This window comes from Rhineura floridana, chromosome 4 (assembly GCF_030035675.1).
Source record: "Rhineura floridana isolate rRhiFlo1 chromosome 4, rRhiFlo1.hap2, whole genome shotgun sequence".
NCBI classification, from domain to species: domain Eukaryota; kingdom Metazoa; phylum Chordata; class Lepidosauria; order Squamata; family Rhineuridae; genus Rhineura; species Rhineura floridana.
In genome coordinates, this window is record NC_084483.1 from 136,507,801 (window position 1) to 136,529,432 (window position 21,632).

General features: G+C 43.8%; 1 protein-coding gene across 6 annotated transcripts in view; it reads right to left on the bottom strand.

Moving 5' to 3' along the window:
* ARID4B (AT-rich interaction domain 4B) overlaps positions 1-21,632 on the bottom strand; it is a 141,278-nt gene that overhangs the window by 70,061 nt on the left and 49,585 nt on the right. For 5 of the 6 annotated variants that reach the window (XM_061624525.1, XM_061624524.1, XM_061624528.1 and 2 more), the window contains exons 3-5: positions 17,624-17,734; positions 14,258-14,323; positions 3,889-3,979 (exon numbers count right to left, since the gene is read on the bottom strand). In XM_061624525.1, coding sequence (XP_061480509.1) covers positions 3,889-3,979; positions 14,258-14,323; positions 17,624-17,734 — 268 coding nt within the window. Of the gene's footprint in view, positions 1-3,888; positions 3,980-5,439; positions 5,492-14,257; positions 14,324-17,623; positions 17,735-21,632 lie in introns of those variants that run through there. The other variant, XM_061624529.1, reaches the window with a different exon arrangement.

A 21,632-nucleotide genomic window follows, 5' to 3' on the forward strand; every position in this document is an offset into this window, starting at 1 on the left:
ATGAGTAGTCCTGATGGATTAGGATGTCCCACTTAGTCTCCAGGGGGGCAGACTCAGGAGCCCTGACTCTTGATGAATAAGAGGGCCCTGGTGTAGGAAGTTCTAGTTGATTGGAAAGGATAGCCAGGTCTGATCTCTAAGGGTCATTAGTGTTACTTCTGCTCCCCCATCTTCTTGGTAACGCAGGCAGTGAGGGATAAAGGGTATACATTAGGTCTCTGGGCCAGTCTGATAAGAAAGAATATTCTATCTTGGTCCTCCTTGAAACTTTGCAATAAATCTTAAAACTTGTTGAACAGTAACACAAACAGGTCCATGAGGGAATGTCCAAATCTGGAAATCACTCTGTTGAACACCCTGTAATCTACTAATTACTCTGCTACACTTAAAGATTCTCTCCCTTTTAGGTACTAAGGGTTCAGTTTGTCCATCTTGAGCTGTGTGTTCACGAGACAAATCCCAGAGAAGCATAAACTTTCTGGGATTCAAGATACTCAGACTGGCATTGATGTACTTCTCCCACCTTCTACAAGGCCATCATCTCCTGATCAAGATGATCTAAACAGCTTTGATCCTTTTGTCCTTACAAATTCTTCTACTGCAGCCTGCTAAGGACTGTAAGCCAAGATGGCAACAGCAACACAAACCCAAGTCCAACTTCACAGAAAAACAAAAAGCCTATCCCTGCATGACAATCTTCATCCCAGGTTTTCAGTTGGGAGATCATTGCTAAAATTTTCAAATGTTTGGAAGGGTTCTAAAAGAATTAGGTACTGAGGGTTCAGTTTGTCCATCTTGATCAGGAGATGATGTCCTTGTAGAAGGTGGGAGAAGTACATCAATGCCAGTCTGAGTATCTTGAATCCCAGAGAGTTTATGCTCCTCTGGGATTTGTCTCGTGACCACACAGCTCCATTGTCGTAGTGTTTAGAGGTCTTCTCCTTTTTGGAATTGGACAGCTTTAAGAGAATCTTGAAAGAGGTTGTTTTCAGAGAACACTGGCCTGATTTGTCAGATTTGGTGTCTGCTAGCTAGTTGCATAGCTGGAGTTTTTATCTGGGTAACATGCTGGAGGCCACTGAAGATGGGCTGCATCCTCACACACTAGCTGTCTTTCTCCATTAGAGGAAAGAACTGGCTAGGAAAATATTTGCATAGAAGTGCAGCCTCTAATCCAGGCTTTGACAAATCCATTCACCTCAGTAATCATGGTGATAGGCCACCCTTCTCTGGGAAGTAAATGAGGTGGTAACAAGGTTTTAAAATTCTACTATTGTTTATAATGATTAGCTTAAATTCAAAAAAGTGTGGTAACAGAGAAAGCCAAGCCAGTTATTCTTTAGGAGAAGGCTTGTTCAGTTATCTTTTGTATACTTTCAACTGGAGATAGCAAGGATTCCAACTTAAAAACCAATGCTGAGGGACACGGAGAGTGAAGCTTGATCCTCCCTTTCAGTGTGCAATCTTTTTGTATTCACTCAGTTCTAAAATTTCAGACTACTGTGTTGAACTACAAGGGACTAAATACCAAAAATAAATACAAACAGAAATAAAAGAGTAAGGAATAGGATGAACAGATGCTGGATACTTCCCTCGTTCTCTTTGGAGGGGTTACTACTTCAGACAGCAATTTAAATGTTCACTTTCTTTGGCTGTGTTTACACATAACGCTAAGCCATAAAGCATGGTTTATTAAACCATATTGTGGATGAGGCCATGATGCATGCAGCCCTAGTGTTCTCATTTCGTTCCTCTTTTCCACAAGCATATGAACAAAACACCAATAAGCTATCATCATCATCATCAATAATAACTGCTTTCACTAGTTGCTTTATACAAAAACAGAGTATCTTAAAACCAAATTTAGGCTTACTCAGTGTAAAGTCTGTACCTGGGATCATTCAGACAAACAAAAAGTTTGCTAGCCAAGTTGAAGCCATGCTTGTTGGCAGCTTAGCAGTCATGGTTTGTTGGGTGAAACCAGGGGTGTAGTCGTCCAGGGTTGCGGGGATCACAGACCTGTTACTTTTTGGGGAGCAGGTCCCAGCCAGGTCCCTATATATGAGCCAATCAGCATGAAAACCAAGTGTGTTAGCCACTGAGAAGAGCCCTCTTCCTTTCTTGCTAATTTGAGCAAATCAAAGTGAAAGGAGGGGAGTCAGACTGAGAAGACTCTTTTCAGCAGCTAACACACAGCTTCCCCTTTCATGCTGATTGACTTCTCTAGGACTGTAGTAGGCTGTGGGTTTACAAGACGACAGGGAGAACAAGGGAGATGAGGCAAAGTGGAAAAAGGATGTGACTGGTGTGACTATTATGAAGGGACCCTGCCCTTTTGAATTTGCCACTACAATAAACCAACCACAATCCTGGGCTTGGATGTAACTTTCTAAGCTTGGCTGTTCATGCTCTGTTTATCTGTTTATGGAAGGGAGAAGTGAAAGTACTAGGAATGTGTGCACTAGCATAGGTCTTGGCTCAGTTGTGTGCAAATGTGGTCTTCATAAGATTGTTTGTATTTCTAATTAAAAGCAAAAGGCTTCATTTCTTCTGACTGAATGACAAATGTTGAATGTACGCATGTTTACTCAGAACTAAGCAGCAAGTGCAGCTTACTCTCAAGAAAGTATACATAGCATGGCAATCTTAAAATCTGATTTGTAGTTAGGGGCAGCTCGAAGTTAGGCACTGTTCTGCACAAACCTCCGACTCCTCTATTTTTCTACTGTCTGACTCCAACTCCACCCAAAATTGCTTCCAACTCCACAGCCCTGGAAAGGGCTGTAAATGTCTTTTTAAATTGGAAGCTCTCATAGGAGCATTTTTATCGCTGCCTGAATATGCGCTGATCTTGGCATCACAGCATTTGTCTTCATCTGGGTCCTGTGTCATACACTGACACACAAAACGTTTTCCATCTTGAGTTATGGTGAAATGCTCAAATACTGCTGACTTCATGGGAAGCTTCTTTGACATTTTGAATTTATATTTTAAAAAATTTGTCAATCAAAATTGATTTTGAAGCTGGAGTCGGAGTCGGTACATTTCTACCGACTCCAACTCCACCCAAAATTGCTTCTGACTCCGACTCCGACTCCACAGCCCTGGTTCTACAGGTGAAAAATCCAGCCCTTTTTGGAATGCAGATCTTTACTCATTTTTTAAAATAACAGGCTTATGGAAATATTAACTAACTCTGACAATCCGTGCAAATAAATTTCATATTTTGCCAAATGTTGGATTTTTTCACTAAGAGTGAAGTGGTATTTACTTGTCATGAAGGTTGCTGAAGAAGGACACAAAATAATCATTCTGAGAGCCCTAAATGAAGGAACTTGAACGCCAGAATCCTAGTTTCATCATGAATTCTGATTTTAAAATCAGCTCTAAAAGTATAGCTTTTCCAAACCCCAAGGGCACAGAATTTCAGTTGTTCTGCTTGAAAAACTAGTATATAGTAGTGTAAATGCTGTTTAATATTTGAACCTGTATAAAATTATATATTTGTGTGTAGGGAGGAAACAGTCTTAAAATTCTGAAAAGAGGGGAAAATCCTTTCAAACCTGTTAAATGAATCGCAGATTAAGTTTTTTTTAAAACAATCTGCATAAATCTTCACTATTTTTTCCTAAGCCATCTTTTATTTGTTTCTTCCCATTCCCATCTTCATGCCTACTGCCTCTTCCTGTTGTTGTCAAGCAGCTTGTCCAAGAATATTTTTAAAAAACCATATATAGATTTCAATTTAAGTGATAATTTTGAGACTAAGAAAGTACTCACTAAATTTAAAAAAAACAGGCCTGAATTTCAATACATATTATGGAAGTAAATGCATTTTTCAAACCTGTAGTTTTTGGATTGGTGAAAAATGAAGTTAATTTTCCTTACCTACAGTGTACCAACTAGCATCTGTTAATTTGTTGATGACAGCCTCCTGATAAGTTCCATCTGGATTCCTTACTTCCACCACAGTTCCTACCTAAAACATAAAAGCCACTTAGATAATTTCCAAGGTGATACTCAAATTAGAAAAGAACATTTCATTTTTTATTCTATTAAATTCAGTTTCTCTTCTCAAACACCAATCTATGCATATACTGTGTAGCCAAATTTCTGAAAAAAGATCTGGAAAACATACCATCTTCACAAGAGGATGAGTTTGTAACGTACCTCTGAGGCAATCTAAATAAGGTAATGTATGTCAGTTTTTACTTTTCAGACTTTAAAATCTATATGTATTTGTACCAAGACAGTGTCTTTTAAAACTATTTAATAGGATTATTTTACAAATGATTTTTTTTCACTCAGCAAGAAAACGGAATATCAGAAGGTGCACTGTATAAAACTGTATATTCAGATGTTGTAGTTTTTTTTTAAAAAACTGACAAAATATGTTCTATGATGAAGATCCAAAGAGGACAGTGTACAGAGACAGGTCTAGGCAAATGTGGCAGATAGTTAGTAGCCCTTCACGCTACATTGCATGCTGCTGTAGAGGGTGATGGTGTCCTGACCTTCACAGGGAAAAAGGGATGAACAGCCATGGTGCACTCACAGAATACTTTGGATCCCAGCCTACAGAAAGTGCAGTTTTGCAATTCTAATCCAGATTTTAGCTTGGAGAGACCTTTAAATGTAACTCTATAACCAATAACCCTGAATTCAGATGCTAAAAAACACTAGTATGGGACAAGTTTGCTACGTACAATATAGAGACAAAATTAAAATCCAAAACATGTTCCCAGGCTTCTGCCATAGACAACTAACTTCAGCAAAATTGAACACCTAATAGCGTAACTGTTCAGACATACCTAGAAGTAGGTTGCCAGCTAGCCTCCATCCTCAAACAAAGTCCTCCTCCATTAGGAATATATAAATGGCAATGCAGACAGGTATAATATACCTGCACATACATTCAGCAAAACAATAATTTACAGGATACACCTCCTTGAGTTGCATCCAGAAAATGGAAGGGTTTGTTCTGTGAACAAAAGGGACTAAGATCCAATGGAAGTTGCTGCTGGAAGGAGAGGAGGAAATTTTCACTGATTCTCTTTTCTATCACACACTGTTCTGGAGGGTCCCTCAGCCTTCCAGAACAGGTTTTTGGGGGGGGGCACATGAGGCTGCAAGAGGAAGGACAAACCAGTGAAAACTGCCTTCCCCTTCTTCTAGTTCCTCCTGTGAATGGAGATCTACTCAAGAGAAGTCTGGATTCAGTTGAGCATATTGAATTATATATATTGATATTTGAAAGCCAAACAAATCCAATTAACCAGCACACAGCTGCCATTTTGGACTAGGCAAAAACTTCAGAATTCTGCTTAGAAGCATTGTTTTTATAAGACAGCATGCTTACATTGTAAAAAGTCAAGTTCCCAATTTTTACCCAAAAATTCTCCTAAAGACATTTTTCAGAATGTTGATGTGCCTACTTACTACTGTTTTACTGCCAGCAGATGGTGAACAAGAGCTGATGGTCAAAGATGTTCCCTAGAACAATTTGTCTAAAACAAGAGTCAAGCAAACTTCTTAGTACTATGTCCTAAAAGTCTGAATGAGCATGAACTGCTGAAAGCTTTCTTGCAAGCGTTCTGTTTAAAATCTGCATGTCTCTTTTAATTAACTATGATCTTTCCTTTCTGGTGTCTCCAGTATTATGCTCTCTGTAGAGTTCACAGGAAAGGAGCAATTAATATTGCAAAGAACAAAAAAGGAAAGCTACATTCTCTGCATCATACTGACTACCACTTGCTTTACATTTTAATGGCAATGAAGAGACATCGTTTTCTATGAGACACTTAATAGTTTTCTGTAATGTGCAGTTTACATTTTTAGATGGATCACTGTTGAGCTTTATTCATCAACATAAAGAAAGATCTAGCGAAATACACACCATTTCAGTGAAGTCTAGCGGTTACATTTGCTTATTTGGGGAGCAATTTGTGTCCACAGTCCTTTTACAGTAATGTAAAGTGAAATCCAGCACTTTACAAGATTCTTTGTGCCACACTGTGCAAAGGGAACAATTATACGTGAAAAATAATAGCAGGTGGTCTCTGGTTGAGGTAGGATATGTTTATGAGAAGTATCTGTAAACTGCTGGAACCAGATGTATGATCTGGTTTAAGCAGCATCAGCCAGTGAATCGATCGACTGAGCAGAATTGCCAACTGCTGCTGCAGATGAAATGGAAGGAGAGTTCCCCACCTTGCACATAAACACTAGGAGGTGGTGTTGAGACAGGGGGTCTCACAGTCTACATTGTGGAAGTGTGTGGTCGCTGAATGCCTGGCAGCCTCTCCTGCTTGGTAGCAACTGTGCACTTGCACAGTGCTGATCACAATGTCCTCTGCCTTCAGGACTGCTTCCCTGCGCATGCAGGTAACAGCAGCAATTCCCCTCTCTCTTCATTGCTCTGTAGCAGCAACAAGGAATTCCAACACACACAGTTCCATTGGCTGCTATTGGATTTAAGTAAACCTTTCAAACAACTGAGAAGTGAGAAGGTATGTGGCTGCATGAACAGGATCACAGCCACTGAGAATCCCAGTTATTGTCTGTCCTGCCTATTAAAATGAAAGTATTTTATACTGTTTAAAATACTGCTTAAAATAATAAATTCATTATTAATCTCACAAGCCAACATTATATAGTTCTCAAAACGTCATATTTGCAGGTATGCAGCTCTGAATGTAGTTAATATCTGCTGCAAACTAATTATGAAAAAACTTGGAAAGAGCATACATGAATTAAAGGCACCCCCCCCCAAATACAGGAGTGTATATTTTCAGATGTGCCAAACAACTAGAAAATAGAAAAAAACACATGAATTTTCAGAAAAGATCTGTGAGGAGGAACTGCCAGGAGTCTAGGTATTCCATTCATTTATCTTCACAGCAAAATTCACAAGATGTTCCAACCCAACATTTTCCTAAACTTATTCATTCACTAAAATAATTTCAAAGCATTTCTGTGAAGAAAAAACAACTACCAGAATCCTTGTGGAATCTCTAAAAAATTACCCTAGCACCTTTTCTTAAACATGTTTATTTGGAACAAAGTCTAATAGATATAATTAGACTTATTGTCCAGCAAGGGTGCTTAAGATCTTGGTAATGGTCTATCATCCAAAGAACTATGAAACTAGTTCCAAGAGAGCTCAATACATTTTTGTTCTTGAACAGCAGCCCCACACCACATGGCAAAATGCTTTTTCAAACTGAGGGGTATTTCAAAAGCAGTTTGTGATAGGAGATGGGGTCCAGCTGTTCAAAGAAGTGGTGGGGAGGAAAGGCTTAAATTCTGAAAGACTAACACAGTTCCCCTGCATGACTCTGTGTAGCACAGTGGACCTTGGCCTAAACCTTTCTTCACTAAAATGTACCATTGGTCTCACCTGAAAGGTGATTTTCATAGGAAGGGGCCATCACTGTGGGAAATAGTTCCACCTATCGTGCGAAGGCAAGAATGTTTTTGAAGTCAAGACTAGGGACGTCATGCCCCTCCCACTCTCCAGTTCATTCGTAGCAAGTCTAAAAGAGATATCTAAAAATACAAGAACAAGGCCAACAGGCCCGCCAGGAAAATAACATAATAGTCACATGCATAACAACATGACTCTAACATAACTTCATAACATAACAGAACTAAAAGTCTTGACTTCACTCTTACATTTAAATATAATATGGAAACAATAACATGTAACCCATTGATAAAATCGCTAGTCATCCTCCAACTGGGAGGGTCGTGATGGCCCCTTCCTATGAAAATCACCTTTCAGGTGAGACCAATGGTACATTTTCCATAGGAAGTGGGCCATCACTGTGGGATGTACCAAAGCAACCCATATAGGGAGGGACCACCCACATGTTAATCCTCATTAAGAACCTGTTGCAACACTCGTCTGCCAAAAGAAGCATCAGCAGAGGCATAACGATCAATTTTATAATGTCTTATAAACGAGTGTGGGGAAGACCAGACTGCGGCCCTACAAATATCGGCAACAGGAGCATTAGTAGCAAAAGCAGCCGAAGTGGCAGCTGACCTAGTAGAATGAGCTGTTATACTAGCAGGAATTGGCAGCTTCAGGGACTCATATGCTAAGGTAATGCATGCCCTTAACCAACGGGATAAGGTAGGATTGGATACTTTATGCCCCATAGACCTTGGATGAAAGGATACAAACAGAGACTCCGTTCGTCGAATCTCTTGGGTCCTAGACAGGTAGGTCTTGAGAGCCCTCCGGACATCTAACGAATGCCAAGCCTTTTCAAGAGGATGGGTAGGATCCGGGCAAAAGGAAGGCAACACAATGTCCTGGTTGCAATGAAAAACTGAATCGACCTTGGGACGAAAGGAAGGGTCAGTCTTCAGCACAACAGAGTCCTTATGGAAGACGCAGAGGTGTCTAGCAGAAGACAATGCGCCCAACTCCGAAACGCGTCTGGCAGATGTGATTGCAATCAGAAACAGGACCTTGAAGGACAGTATGCGTAGGGGCACAGTTTTGATGGGTTCAAACGGAGGGCGTTGCAAAGCCTGCAGAACTTTCGGCAAACTCCATGAGGGGAACCGATGGACAACAGCCGGAGAACGTAGGGCGACTCCCCTCAAAAAACGTTTGATGAACGGATGTGAGGAAATATGATCTCCAGGAGAGGACACTGAGAGAATGGATGACAGAGTAGACGCATGTCGACGTAGAGTGTTGGGTCGAAGTCCCATCATAAAGCCACTATGGAGAAATTGGAGCACCTGGTGCACATTGGCCTGGGATGGATCGTGGTGGTGGGACTGACACCACTTGGAGAAAGCCACCCAGGTATGTTGATAAATGCGAGTGGTAGATGGTCTTCTCGAGGCCAAAATAATATCAATCACAGCGTCAGACAGTCCAGCTGACCTCAAGTGTCTCCGTTCAAACGCCACGCTGTTAGATTGAGCCAAGTAGGGTCCTGGTGCAGTACTGGGCCCTGGGATAGGAGGTCTGGCGTTACTGGAAGTGTCCAAGGATCCATCATTGACATTGCCAGAAGATCTGAGAACCACGGTCGGCGTGGCCAAAATGGTGCTATCAGAACCAGCTGTGCCCTTTCGGTTCGCGCCTTCCGCAAGGTTTTGGCTAACAATGGTATGGGAGGAAAGGCGTACAATAGACCGTCTGGCCACGGTGTTGTCAGAGCGTCCACTGCTTCTGCTGTTGAGTCCAGGTATCGAGCAAAGTACCTTGGAAGCTGGCAATTGTGACTGGAAGCAAACAGGTCGACTGAGAGGGCGCCGAACCGACACTGGAGACGATGGAAAATGGCTGGATGAAGTTTCCATTCTCCCGGGAAGACCTGTTGTCTGCTGAGCCAGTCTGCTGTCACATTCCATATCCCTCTGAGGTGCTCTGCTTTCAGGGATTGTAGATGTTGTTCTGCCCAGACAAAGATGAGGGAGGCTAAGTCCTGCAGAGGACGAGACCTGGTGCCCCCCTGTCTGTTCAAATGTGATTTTACACACGTGTTGTCTGTTCGAATGAGCACATGATGCAAAGGGAACAGAGACTGAAAATGACATAGAGCCAAGTGGACAGCCTTTAGTTCCAGCCAGTTGATGCTTCGAGATTGCTCTGCGTTGGGCCAACCCCCCTGAACGTACTGGGAGTTGCAGTGGGCTCCCCAACCTATGAGGCTGGCGTCTGTGGTCACGACGGTTCTGCGGGGTTCTCTGAACGACGTGCCCTTGGAGAGGTGTTGAACCTTGGTCCACCAGCGGAAGGAGAGGCGCAGAGCGGGGCTCAAACGAACTTTGCGATGGTTGGAGCTGGCAATGTCTTTTTGAAAAGGCAACAGAGTCCACTGAAGGGGCCGAGTGTGAGCTCGAGCCCAGGGCACAATGTGGATTGTGGAGATAAACATCCCGAGCGCTCTGGCGAGAAGCATGACGTCTGCGGATGTTTGTTGCATCAGGGACCTTGCGATGCTTGTGATGGCAGTGATGCGATCTGGAGCCAGGAAGACCATTGCCTGCAGGGTGTCCAACATTGCCCCAAGATGTAGTAGGCGTTGGGTTGGTTGGAGATGGCTTTTGTCGAAGTTGACAAGCCAGCCGTAGGTCTGCAAAACATTGAGGGTGATCATTAAATGATGATGAGCCAGCTCTTCAGACTTGGCCCGTATGAGCAGATCATCCAAATATGGGTAGATATGAACCCCTTGGGTCCGAAGGTAAGCCACTAGGATGAGTAGCACCTTGGAAAATACTCTTGGAGCAGAGGAGAGGCCAAAAGGCATCGCTCTATATTGAAAATGTTGGTGGCCAAAAGCAAACCGAAGAAACTTTCTGTGGGCTATGCAAATGGGTACATGGAGATACGCTTCCTTAAGGTCGATAGAAGCCAGGAAGTCTCCTTCATGCAGACTCTCGGTAATGGAATGGAGAGATTCCATTTTGAACTTGCGGTATGTTACAAAACGGTTGACAAACTTGAGATCCAATACCGCCCTCCAAGATAAATCTCGTTTTGGCACAGCAAATAGGAGGGAGTACACCCCTTCCGATCTCTCAGTTGTGGGAACTGGCTCTATTGCCGCTATGTGCAAGAGGTGATGTATAGCTGTCTGCATGATGTTGTGCCTGGCTGGTGCCCTTGGGCAAGGAGACGGGTGGAATCTGTCTGATGGGGTTGCCCAGAACTCTATGGTATAGCCATAAGTGAAGAGGTCCCTGATCCAGGAGACTGTAGTAAGGCGCAGCCATCGATCTCCAAAATTAAGTAATCTGCCACCTATGGGGATGGCGTTAATACTACTTGTGTAGGCGAGGACCTCCCCTATATGAGGACGATGAGTTGCCCCTGCGCCCTTGGTACTGACCTCTGCCCTGGAAGCGTCGGTTCCAGGAACCCCTGAATGTGTTGGAATCATAGGGTCTGAAATCGCGGCCTCGTCCTCCTGGCCGCGTTCCTCGAAAAGGCTGGTTAGAATGAAAGGAGGGAAATCGCCTGAAGGGCCTGTGGTCGATGTTCTTGACTGTGGCTAGAACCGGTTTATGGGCGTCTTTTGGATCAACCAGAACTGCCTTTAGAGCTTCCTCGCCGAAGAGTAGAGATCCGGAGTAAGGAGCCTTCGACAGGTTCAATCTGGCCGCTGAATCAGCTTGCCAGTGGCGAAGCCAGAGGGTACGACGAGCGACTATTTGAGTCGTCATGGCTCGTGCCCCTAATTGGGTGGCATCCAAAGTGGCATCGGCCACAAAGGCTGCTGTCTTACGTAATTTCAATAGTGCTCTTTTGAAGGCGACAGGATCAGGGTTATCATCCTCTAGAAGGTCATCCAGCCACATCATAGATGCTCTGGAGAAGATGGAGGCTGAGGCGGAGGCACGCATGGCTAGGGCAGTGGCCTCGTGGTTCTTGCGGAGGGCGAAGTCTATTCGACGCTCAGTAGTATCTTTTAGGTGGGATTCCCCTTCCCTGGGCAAGATAGATCGTGAAACGAGGCGAGCGATCGGTTCATCTATGCCAGGGACATCTAACTTGGTGGCAAAGTCTGGGGCTAGGGCGTAAAGTCTGTCAGCCATGTTCTTGGAGCGTCGAGCTTTGAGTGGGTGGGCCCATTCTTCGGAAGTTAATTTGGCAATTGGGTCCGGCACCGGGATGTAGTGTTCAGTAGGTACAGGGGATTTGAGGACCTTGGCCCCTTTGAGAGCTGGAGCGGACGAAGTTGAAGGCGCAGTCTGGAGACCAAGGGTGTGAAGTACCCTACGTGCGAGCGGTTGGTAATCTGAGGTATTGAACAAGCGATACGATGTATCCTCCTCATGATCTGAATAGTCGCTCCAGTCGTCTCCTTCAACATGGTCAGTGAAAGTTAACTCCTCCGCATACGAGGCTTCGTCCGTACATCTGCCTCTGGCTACATCAAAGGGATCTGGTGAGCAGGAAGGATGAGCAGCATGGAACGCACGTTGGTCCATGTTGAGTGGGGGTATGGCAGGAACCTGTGGTAGTGACTGCATTCGTGTGAAATAAGCCAGCATGGCTTGGAGTTGGGAGAGGAAATCAGGAGACAGCTGCAGACCAGATGTGTGAGATGTATGTGCCTGGTGGGCTATTGGAACAGATGTCTGAGGCGGTAAGCCAGAGGTAGGTTCGTTAGGCGAACCGTGAGGGGGAAAGCCAACAAACTCTTCCTCATCAGAGGCCGTAGCAGGAGAATGGAAAATATCACTTATGTGTGTCTGTGCTGTGGTAGTTGTTGGCACAGAGACATAACGAGGGCGCTTTGGTTTACTATGGCTGGAAAGATGTTTTGTCTTAGCCAGTGCTTTGGCATGTCTGGTCTTAGACGTGTTAGGATGTTGTGGCTTGGCTGATTGTGGCATGTCTGGCTGATCTGGCACCATGTGTGTTGATGGTGACATGCCTGGCTGTTCTGCCATCTTATATGAACCTGGGTGCAGTACACTGCCACGGAGGGGGCAGGATGTAAAGACCCGAACTGGCACAGCGTACTACCACGGAGGGGGTAGGATACACTGGCAGATGGCGAATGCACTGCCACAGAGGGGGCAGAATGCACAGAAGTATCAGCGTTAATATAATATAGGCTGTTTAGAGTAGGCACACTCAGATTAGTGCTGTAGGCTGGGTTTTTGGCTTGTTCACGGCCCCATAGGGGGCAGGATATGTAATGTAAATCAGATTTCATACAATTCAGCCACTGATATTAAAGCTCCAGCCTTGATAATGTAATCCAGCCACTAGGATTAAAGCTCCAGCCTTGATAATGTAATCCAGCCACTAGGATTAGAGCTCCAGCCTTGATAATGTAATCCAGCCACTAGGATTAAAACTCCAGCCTTGATAATGTAATCCAGCCACTAAGATTAAAGCTCCAGCCTTGATAATACAATCCAGCCCACTAGGATTGGAGCTCCAGCCTTGATAATATAATTCAGCCACTATGATTACAGCCACAGTAAAGTGTGTAAATCAGTTGTGTGTAAATTAGTCAGCAGCACATATACACAAACGTACGGATAGATAGTCTGTAGGGGAGGTATCCGATAATAAGGGGAACAAAAAGGGCGGGAAATTCAAATTCTGAAAGAAAAAAATGGCGCCCGGAAAAAAGAAGCGGGAAAAAAAGGCAGAGAGGGAAGAAGCAATGGCGGCCGTCGGAGGCGAACTGGAGGAAGGGCTGCCCAGCCGATCTCGCCAAAAACCGCAGTAGCGGCTCCAAAAAATCCCCGGAGAAAACAGGTGGGGGAAAAACGGCAGCCACCGCAGAGAGAGCTGCCGTCGCGGTCTGTAAAGCCCTCAGTGGGATTTAAGCCACATTGCGAGGGCGATCTGAGGCAGAGGGTTAACGGCGGGAGCCGCAGCTGCAAGCTCCCGCTGAGATCGGATAAGCCGCAGCCGCGGCAACCGATCGGGGGGGTAGAGGTTAACAGCGATCAGGATCAGAAGCGATCAAAAGGGGAGAATCGCAGCCGCGGTCCTCGAGGGAGCCCCCTGGCTAAAGAGACAACTGAGGGGGGGGGGCTAGAAACTGCCAAAACGAAGAGAGCCGCAGCCGCGGTCTCAGAGGGAGCCCCCAGTCAAGTAAATAAAAATAGATTGAATAGCTCTGAGGGAAGGGTGAGGAAGCCGCAGCCGCGGTCCCTGAGGGAACCCTCAGAGGCTAAACACAAACAGAAAAAGAGAAAGGATTTAAAGACAGATACGAGACTTAGCTAAATGCTATGAAAATTCCAATCTTGTTCGTACGAAGGCAAGAATGAACTGGAGAGTGGGAGGGGCATGACGTCCCTAGTCTTGACTTCAAAAACATTCTTGCCTTCGCACGATAGGTGGAACTATTTCCCACAGTGATGGCCCACTTCCTATGGAAAAGGTGCGACTTAAGCTATGCCAAGATACTGCACAGGACACCATCTGGGATCCAAAGAGGCCCATGTGTGAACAGAAGGCCCTTTCACATGTACACTGTAGTGTGTGTTGCCAATCCCTGGCACACACATTGCACACCATTCTGCACTGTCCCCTAGAGTGGCTTTTCTGGGGTGGAGAAGGGGAGCCCAAGAAACTGCAGCAAAGGGGAGGCCAGAATACTGTGTAAGCCTTTGGATCCCAACCCATTCTATCCTGCTTGAACAATACATTTTCATGCTTCAGAAGACAATTTTGATGCTGCATTGCTGGACTGTTCAATAATTGCATCTAACTTTACAATAATTTTTTCAGCTAATCATTCAAATGTATTACCTTTAAAGGGCCTTTTATGTGATCATCTTGAACTTCCACAGTTGACGAATCATGCTTAAATGTTACCTAGAATACACAAATCAAAGGATCATTGCAGCAGGACAAGTATAGCTATCTTTATCATTCATTTATTTATAATATTTCTAGCCCACCTGTCATTATAACCAATGTTTGGGAGGGGTACAATACAAATACAAATTAAACAAACACTTAACAAGAGCAAGAAAGACAAATATGATTAAAACCCAAATCTTTAAAATACAGACCCTAAAAGAAGAATGGGATACAATCTCCAGCAATAATTAAAGCTAGCATTCTGTAAATGCTTGGGCAAATCAATAGGCTTCAAGTTGAGAATGATGAGAAAAGAACAGAAGCTAAACATATCACTAAGAGAAGAGCGCCCCACAATCGGGGTGCCACTACCAAAAAGGCTTTCCAAGCCTCCACATGGTGTACAGCTACTGAATTTAAGCAGTTGACAGGGTCATGAGCCCTGTGCAAAACTCCTGGCAGAGTGGGTCAGATGATGAGGAGGACTGGGATGCAGGGGAGGGGCCTAACGGTCTGCAAAGGGAGGGAGGTAAAACTGAAGACTCCAGTAGTCTGCCCGGCGACAGCCCCGCCCCTGAGGTGCAGGCAGAGGTAGATGAGGCTGTAACTGAAGATCACCATACCTTCCTACTCAGCTTTGCCTCCCAGACCACCTCCAACTCCACCTCTAGTGCTGGAGCAGTCAGAGGAAGAGGAGTCTAGGAAAGAACAAGCCAAGATGCCTCCTCCTGTATCGCCAAGGATGAACTGCCGTTTGCAGTGGCGCAAACAGACTAAGCCTGCCCTCCAACTTGCTGGCTCAATCCTGGTCTGGGAGACAGTTCCTGTGGAAGTAATGCGCCCACCCTGGGACTACTTAAGGGGTCTCAGGGGGCATGTCCATTGCGACATCTTGCCCCCCTGGGCTCCTGCTGGGAGGAAAGGCGGGATATAAATCAAACAATAAATAAATAAATAAATCTTGTGTGGTAGTGCTTAGAAAAGCCTAGGAAATGCCTAGGAAATCAGAGACCTGTGTAACGTGCAGTTTGATCTATGTACCGCTCTAGAGTTAAGTTCCACATTAAAAGTAACTGGGAAAAACACTTCAGTGATCCTGAGTCTGATTCTGAAGGAGTGAGCCAGGACAAACAGTAGCTGCAAACTATACCACTAGCAGTCAAATAACTAATTATAACTAAATATCTAAATAACTAAATATAGAATGTCTCCTTGCATCTTTCTCCTCCAACTCTCCCACTTTGGAAGCATTAACTGGATGAGAGTTAACAAACTGAAGCTCAATCCAGACAAGACTGAGATGCTGTTGGTGGACGGGTTCTCTGATCGGATGGTGGATATATACCCTGTCCTGGACGGGGTTACACTCCCCCTAAAGGACCGGGTTCGTAGTCTGGGAGTCTTTTTAGACTCTTCCCTCTCACTTGAGGCTCAAGTAGCCTCGGTGGTTAGGAATGCGTTTTACCAACTTCGGTTGGTAGCCCAGCTACGTCCCTATTTGAGTAAAGAGGACCTTACATCAGTGGTACATGCTCTGGTAACCTCACGTTTGGATTACTGTAATGCGCTTTACGTAGGGCTACCTTTGAAGACAGTTCGGAAGCTACAACTAGTGCAAAATGCGGCGGCCAGATTGCTGACAAGGACCAAGTGGTCCGAGCATATAACACCTGTTCTGGCCAGCTTGCACTGGTTGCCAATATGTTTCCGGGCTAGATTCAAAGTGTTGGTATTAACCTATAAAGCCTTATACGGTGCGGGACCACGATACCTTGCGGAACGCCTCTTCCGATATGAACCGGCCCGTGCACTACGTTCTGCTACGAAGGCCCTCCTCCGGGTTCCAACTCACAGGGAGGCCCGGAGGGTGATGACAAGATCTAGGGCCTTCTCAGTGGTGGCCCCCGAACTATGGAACAGTCTCCCTGAGGAAGTACGCCTGGCGCCGACTCTGCTTTCCTTCCGGCGCCAGGTCAAAACCTTCCTATTCTCTGAAGCATTTTAAGTTACATTGATCTAATTTTAATAATGTTTATTGTATTGTTGATTGTATTTTAATATTATTTTGTTATTCATTGTATTTTTATACTATTTTATGTTCACCGCCCAGAGAGCTATCGCTAGTCGGGCGGTATATAAATTTAATAAATAAAATAAATAAATAAATTAGTAGACAGGGACATAAAGAAGCATTTTAAGAAGGATGCAGACAAACTGGAACAGGTTCAGAAGGATGATCAGGGGACTGGAAACAAAGCCCTATGAGGAGAGACTGAAATAACTAGCCATGTTTAGCCTTGAGAAGAGACGACTGAGGAGAGATATGATATGATAGCACTCTTCAGGTACTTGAAAGGTTGTAAAACAGAGCGGGGGCAGGATCTCTTCTCAATCGTCCCAGAGTGCAGGACACAGAATAATGGGCTCAACTTACAGGAAGCCAGATTTCAACTGAACATCAGGAAAAATGTCTTAACTGTAAGAGCTGTATGACAATGGAACCAATTACCTAGGGAGGCGGTGGGCTCTCTAACACTGGAGGCATTCAAGAGGCAGCTGGACAGCCACCTGTCAGGTATGCTTTCAGTTGGATTCCTGCATTAATCAGGGGGTTGGACTCAATGGCCTTATAGGCCCCTTCCAACTCTACTATTCTATGATTCTATGAAAACCATTCTGTGTTTTTATGATGATTCTGTCTATATGCAGGAAATTGGAATTCCATGAAACATGACTGTTATGAGTGGGAGGTTTGGATTTAACTGATGAACTAAACTGTTAGCAAACAGTACTGTGCCTTAATACAGGTGATATTTTATAAAAGCAGATTTCTAAAATACACGGGAGCATCCATGAATTCAGGGGGCTTCCCACTTCAGAATTTCCAACTTGTGGAGGGTAACAAAAACTGTTGAGGTTGTTATAGTTATCCCTGAAGCCCTGTCCCCTTAGCCCTTAATCAGAGCACTTGAAGAGGGCTATTGACTTCCTTTATTTTCAAATATATTAGTGGGATGATGACATTCAGCAGAGATATTAAAAAATTACACAACTTATATCTTTTGGTGTTGCTTTTTAAAAAAAACCTAATGCTATAACTGGTGCTGCCTATGACTGGTGCCCCCACCCCCAAAGTGATCTAAGAAAATATTACGAAGCTAATCTTTGTAATCTTTGGAAAAGAACAACAGTTGACCATTTCCTCCTAGGAAAGAAGTTCACTCAATCACCAGTCTTAGAATGCCTCACTGCGAGACCCACATGTTGGAGTGCTCCAAATATATACTATTTGAAAACCAAACACATACATACCTTGACTTTGACCAGTCTTTTTGCTGTCTTGATTTTGGCCTCACAGAAGGCCCCTCTATATTTTGCACTCACATCAGTGCCTACTGTCAAATATGGAGGCTCATCAAGGGCCTAGAAGAGAAGAAAATGGAACACAATTGGCTTTTAATACAGTACTAACTTCAACATGAAAACCTTTTAGTGGAAATAATCGAGCTAATGATCTTTATCATGCCAAAACAATTCAAATATGCATAAAGAATAATTACTAGAAGTTCACATACAAGATGAATTCTTAAATAATTTGTAATTAAAGATAGCATTCAAGTGTATATCAAATAAGCACTTTTGAAAAAAGAGTCATTGTATTGTTCTAAGTAAGGAGGAGGAGGGGAGGGCAGATTCGATCATTTGCATGCTTATTGAGTTCAATGAGATCTACTCCTGAGCAATTAGGCCCAGGAAAGGTGAAACCTTTCCTAAGCATAATTGACCCGGGGGAGGGGCTGGGAGGGGGAAAGTGGGAAGAGTGGGGGGAGGGAGGGGAAGGAAATTGGGTCATAACAGAGCTACAATCTGCAGGATTCTCTGGAAGGAGATGCTGACTGTTAAACCACTCTGGCCCCTAGAGCTGTGCCAGGGAAATAGGAGTCTTCTCTCAGCACCCTTCACAAACTACACCTCCGAGGATTCATTAGGGGAAGCCATGTCTGGTGTGGGTATGGCCCCCTGATTAGCCAAGCCAAACAGCTGTTAATCAGGCTTTTGAAGGGTTGTTAAGCAAGCATTTCAGAGTTCAGGACTATAAATTTTGTGAGATTTTGTTTTGAAATGAGATTATGGGAAGTAGCACAGTGACATGGGGGTATTTTCAATTTAATATTGCAGAATGTGAAAAATCCATGTTGGCTACAGTATAATTTGCTTTCTTTTATATGGGATCAAGTTCCTACATTTTATCAGGAACACAGAAACGGGCATTAGCTGTCAAAGTGCTTCCTTTAAGCAACTGTAAATTGAATAGATCTGTCTCTCATGGAATCAAGAAACTTTAGTTTGGAGTGTGAAAATAGACGTATGTTGCTAACTTTTATTTTAACAATGTCCTTTTTTAAACTTTTGAGTGTAAAGTAACCTGAAGTTTCATCCTGTACAAAAACCAGAAATTGGTTCCATTTTTTAAATAATCTTTTACGATTTCTATAGATTTGGTTAAGAAATCAACCAATCTGTGATATGCAAGCCTTGGCTGTTTATAGGAGGTGGGGCCTAGTTTGGATAGGAAGTTTTTGATCCAGATTTTTATGCAGGAAAATGATACATAGTACAGCATAAACCTCTATAGAATTGATGGTGTAAATTACAATTGAAAAGTACAGTCCCACTTGAAGCTGGGAAAGGAAGGGTCAGCTGTGTGCAGAGAATGGCAACTGTACATAGCTGCTGGGAAATATAGCACAGTATTTATCAGGCAGTTCAATTCTGTCACATGTGGCTTGAATAGAGATTGCACTCTTTTTAAAAATCACACTGTGTGTGTGTACCTATGGCAGAATGTTTGTATTGCTACCATGACTATCTTGCTTTTAGCTAATCTTCACTGTTTATTCAATTTGCAGTCTGTTTCCCTATCAACCTGTTCCTCGATACCCCCACAGGATTACCCTTTATGAATCTGATGAAGAAGTCCACGGAAGCTTATGTCATAAAACATAAGGTGCCAGAAGATTGCTTGTTTTTGCTACAACAGACTAACACAGCTACTCTTCTGAAAATCTCACCCCTATCATCTCTCTGCTAGCCTAAAAGACTTGCTGATGCAGAAGACAGAGAGAACTATAAGTTCCGCCATTATAGTGCTCAGCTGTGGCTGCTGGCAATCCTGGCTTTAAAGGACTAGGCATCTTCGAAGCATTATGTTGTGCAAGTGGACAAAAGAATGTAGAGAGGAAAAGAGAAATGTAGGTTTGCTATTGAGCAGTTTGCCCAAGAGCAGTTGCTAACACACACTGCAGCCTTCTGTATAAACCAGTTTTTACAAGATAATGGAACTATTATTTATTTACTACATATGTTTACATATTGCTCCATACCAGAACAATCTGTAAGCAGTTTATATAAAGATAATAAATAAAACATACATCTAAGTATCACTCATGCACACACACCCTCATCCATATATATATACACACACACCAACAATGTACCTAAAAGCAATGCTTCCAAATGAAACAATAAAATCCCAGAAAAGCAAATACTAGGACCATATGGTGTCAAAGATTGTCCCCCTGGGGTCCCTTGACCTCAGCACCCCAAGGGGGTTCTTTGCTTTTGAGAACAGTCCCAATTCCTTTGGGTCACTGCTTCCCAGGCAAACTCTCCCTCTTCCAGAATTAGTTCCATGGTAGAAACTGCCACCACCCCTTTCCTAGCTCCCTACCCTGTGGAAGGGGACCTCAGAGTGCTAACTGAGATCCTAGAGCAGACCTATTGTTACACCCTCTGCTCTAGGGCATTAACGCACACTAATCAACAGTAGTCAGTAGCATCCATTGATCAAAGACTGAATTTACAGTCATTAGTCCCAAGCAATACACACCATTAATAAAAGGGTAGTTTAATTAAAAGAAAAGAAAGGTACATACAAAAAGAAAGCAGCATCTGTTTTCTTAAAAGCTAATTGCCCTCAACCGGGCTAACAAGAGATACATTGGCATAACAATAGTGAGAGATTCAAACAGATGATGGAACATAACAAACCCACAACCTATCCATACTCACTTCAGAAAATGTTTGGTTCCCAGCAGAGTAACTGCAAGTCAGGCAGGTCGAAGTAGATGGAATTAGGAAACAGGAATGGGAACAACTAACTGAAGGATCACCCTTCACTTTTATGGAGTTTAGCTGGCAACAGGGAGGGGGGTTAATTTCTGTGATCACCCTCTTTGAAGATAAGAGGGGGCTAGACATCCTAGGCGCCCCTTCCGTGATCACCTTCTTTGAAGATAAGGGGGGCTAGACAGTCCCACCCAGTGGTCCTGATCTGCAATACCACTCTCCCTGACTTAGATCTCAGGAAGCAGATAAGAGATAACAGTTAAGGTTTAGCTGCATCTTCTTGACGTTAGCAAATTGCCTATCTGGCACTTGGACTTCTCCAGCGGAGTATCCCAGGGATCTACAAGCTCCCAGAATTCCCTCTAGCTGAACCATTTTAGCTTGACCAACTTTAACTCAAAGTTAGTTATTCTTGACAAGTTAATCTATATTTTTACCCTGGTAAAAACCATGTGAACTTTGTCTTTCTAATGTGTTATACAAGGCCTTCTGTTGTCAGTGTATGTTCACGGAAAAGTCTAAGAGAAACAGCCAACTCCCAAAATGTGTTACTTTGTGTCTTTTTGTTTAATGAACAGAAACGTGGAACAGATTTGTACTGACTCAGTCCCATGGTGTTACTCAGCAAAGTAGGAGCATTTGCCCCTCTATTTCCCTCCTCTCTCCACTGAGAAGCCTTTCTCCTCCTTGTTGTCTCACGGGGCAGGCCTCATGGGTTCAGGCAGAGGCCCAGATGGCCACAGGTTCTTAGGCCTTTTAGCTCATATGCAGTCTCCCTGTACAAGGTCCACACTGGGTCTTCCTTGGTTGGGGTAGGCACTTGGAGCCTCCTAGTACTGATCTGTTCCATCGCCTGGTTTTGTCTCTCCTGCTCTGCTGTTATCATTCCAGTTCTTCTGGTGCTTCTTAAGTCCCTTTCCCTTTGGGGCTCCAACACTGCACTTCCCATAGCCCTCCTGCACCTGTAGCCCAGTTGGGACCCTCCTTTAGGTTCACCCACATCAAGATGACATCATGCCCAGATGCAATCAGATGTGGTCAGGCCACTCAGCTGGATTGTTGGCAGCAGGCCAGGAGGCAAGTGAATTTACTCCATGGCTATGTTAAATTAGGGCTGCAGTTGATCTTAATTTGTCCTCCCAAAAGGACTGAAGTTGCAGGCAAGACTTTTCATGAATAGACAGCTGAACTA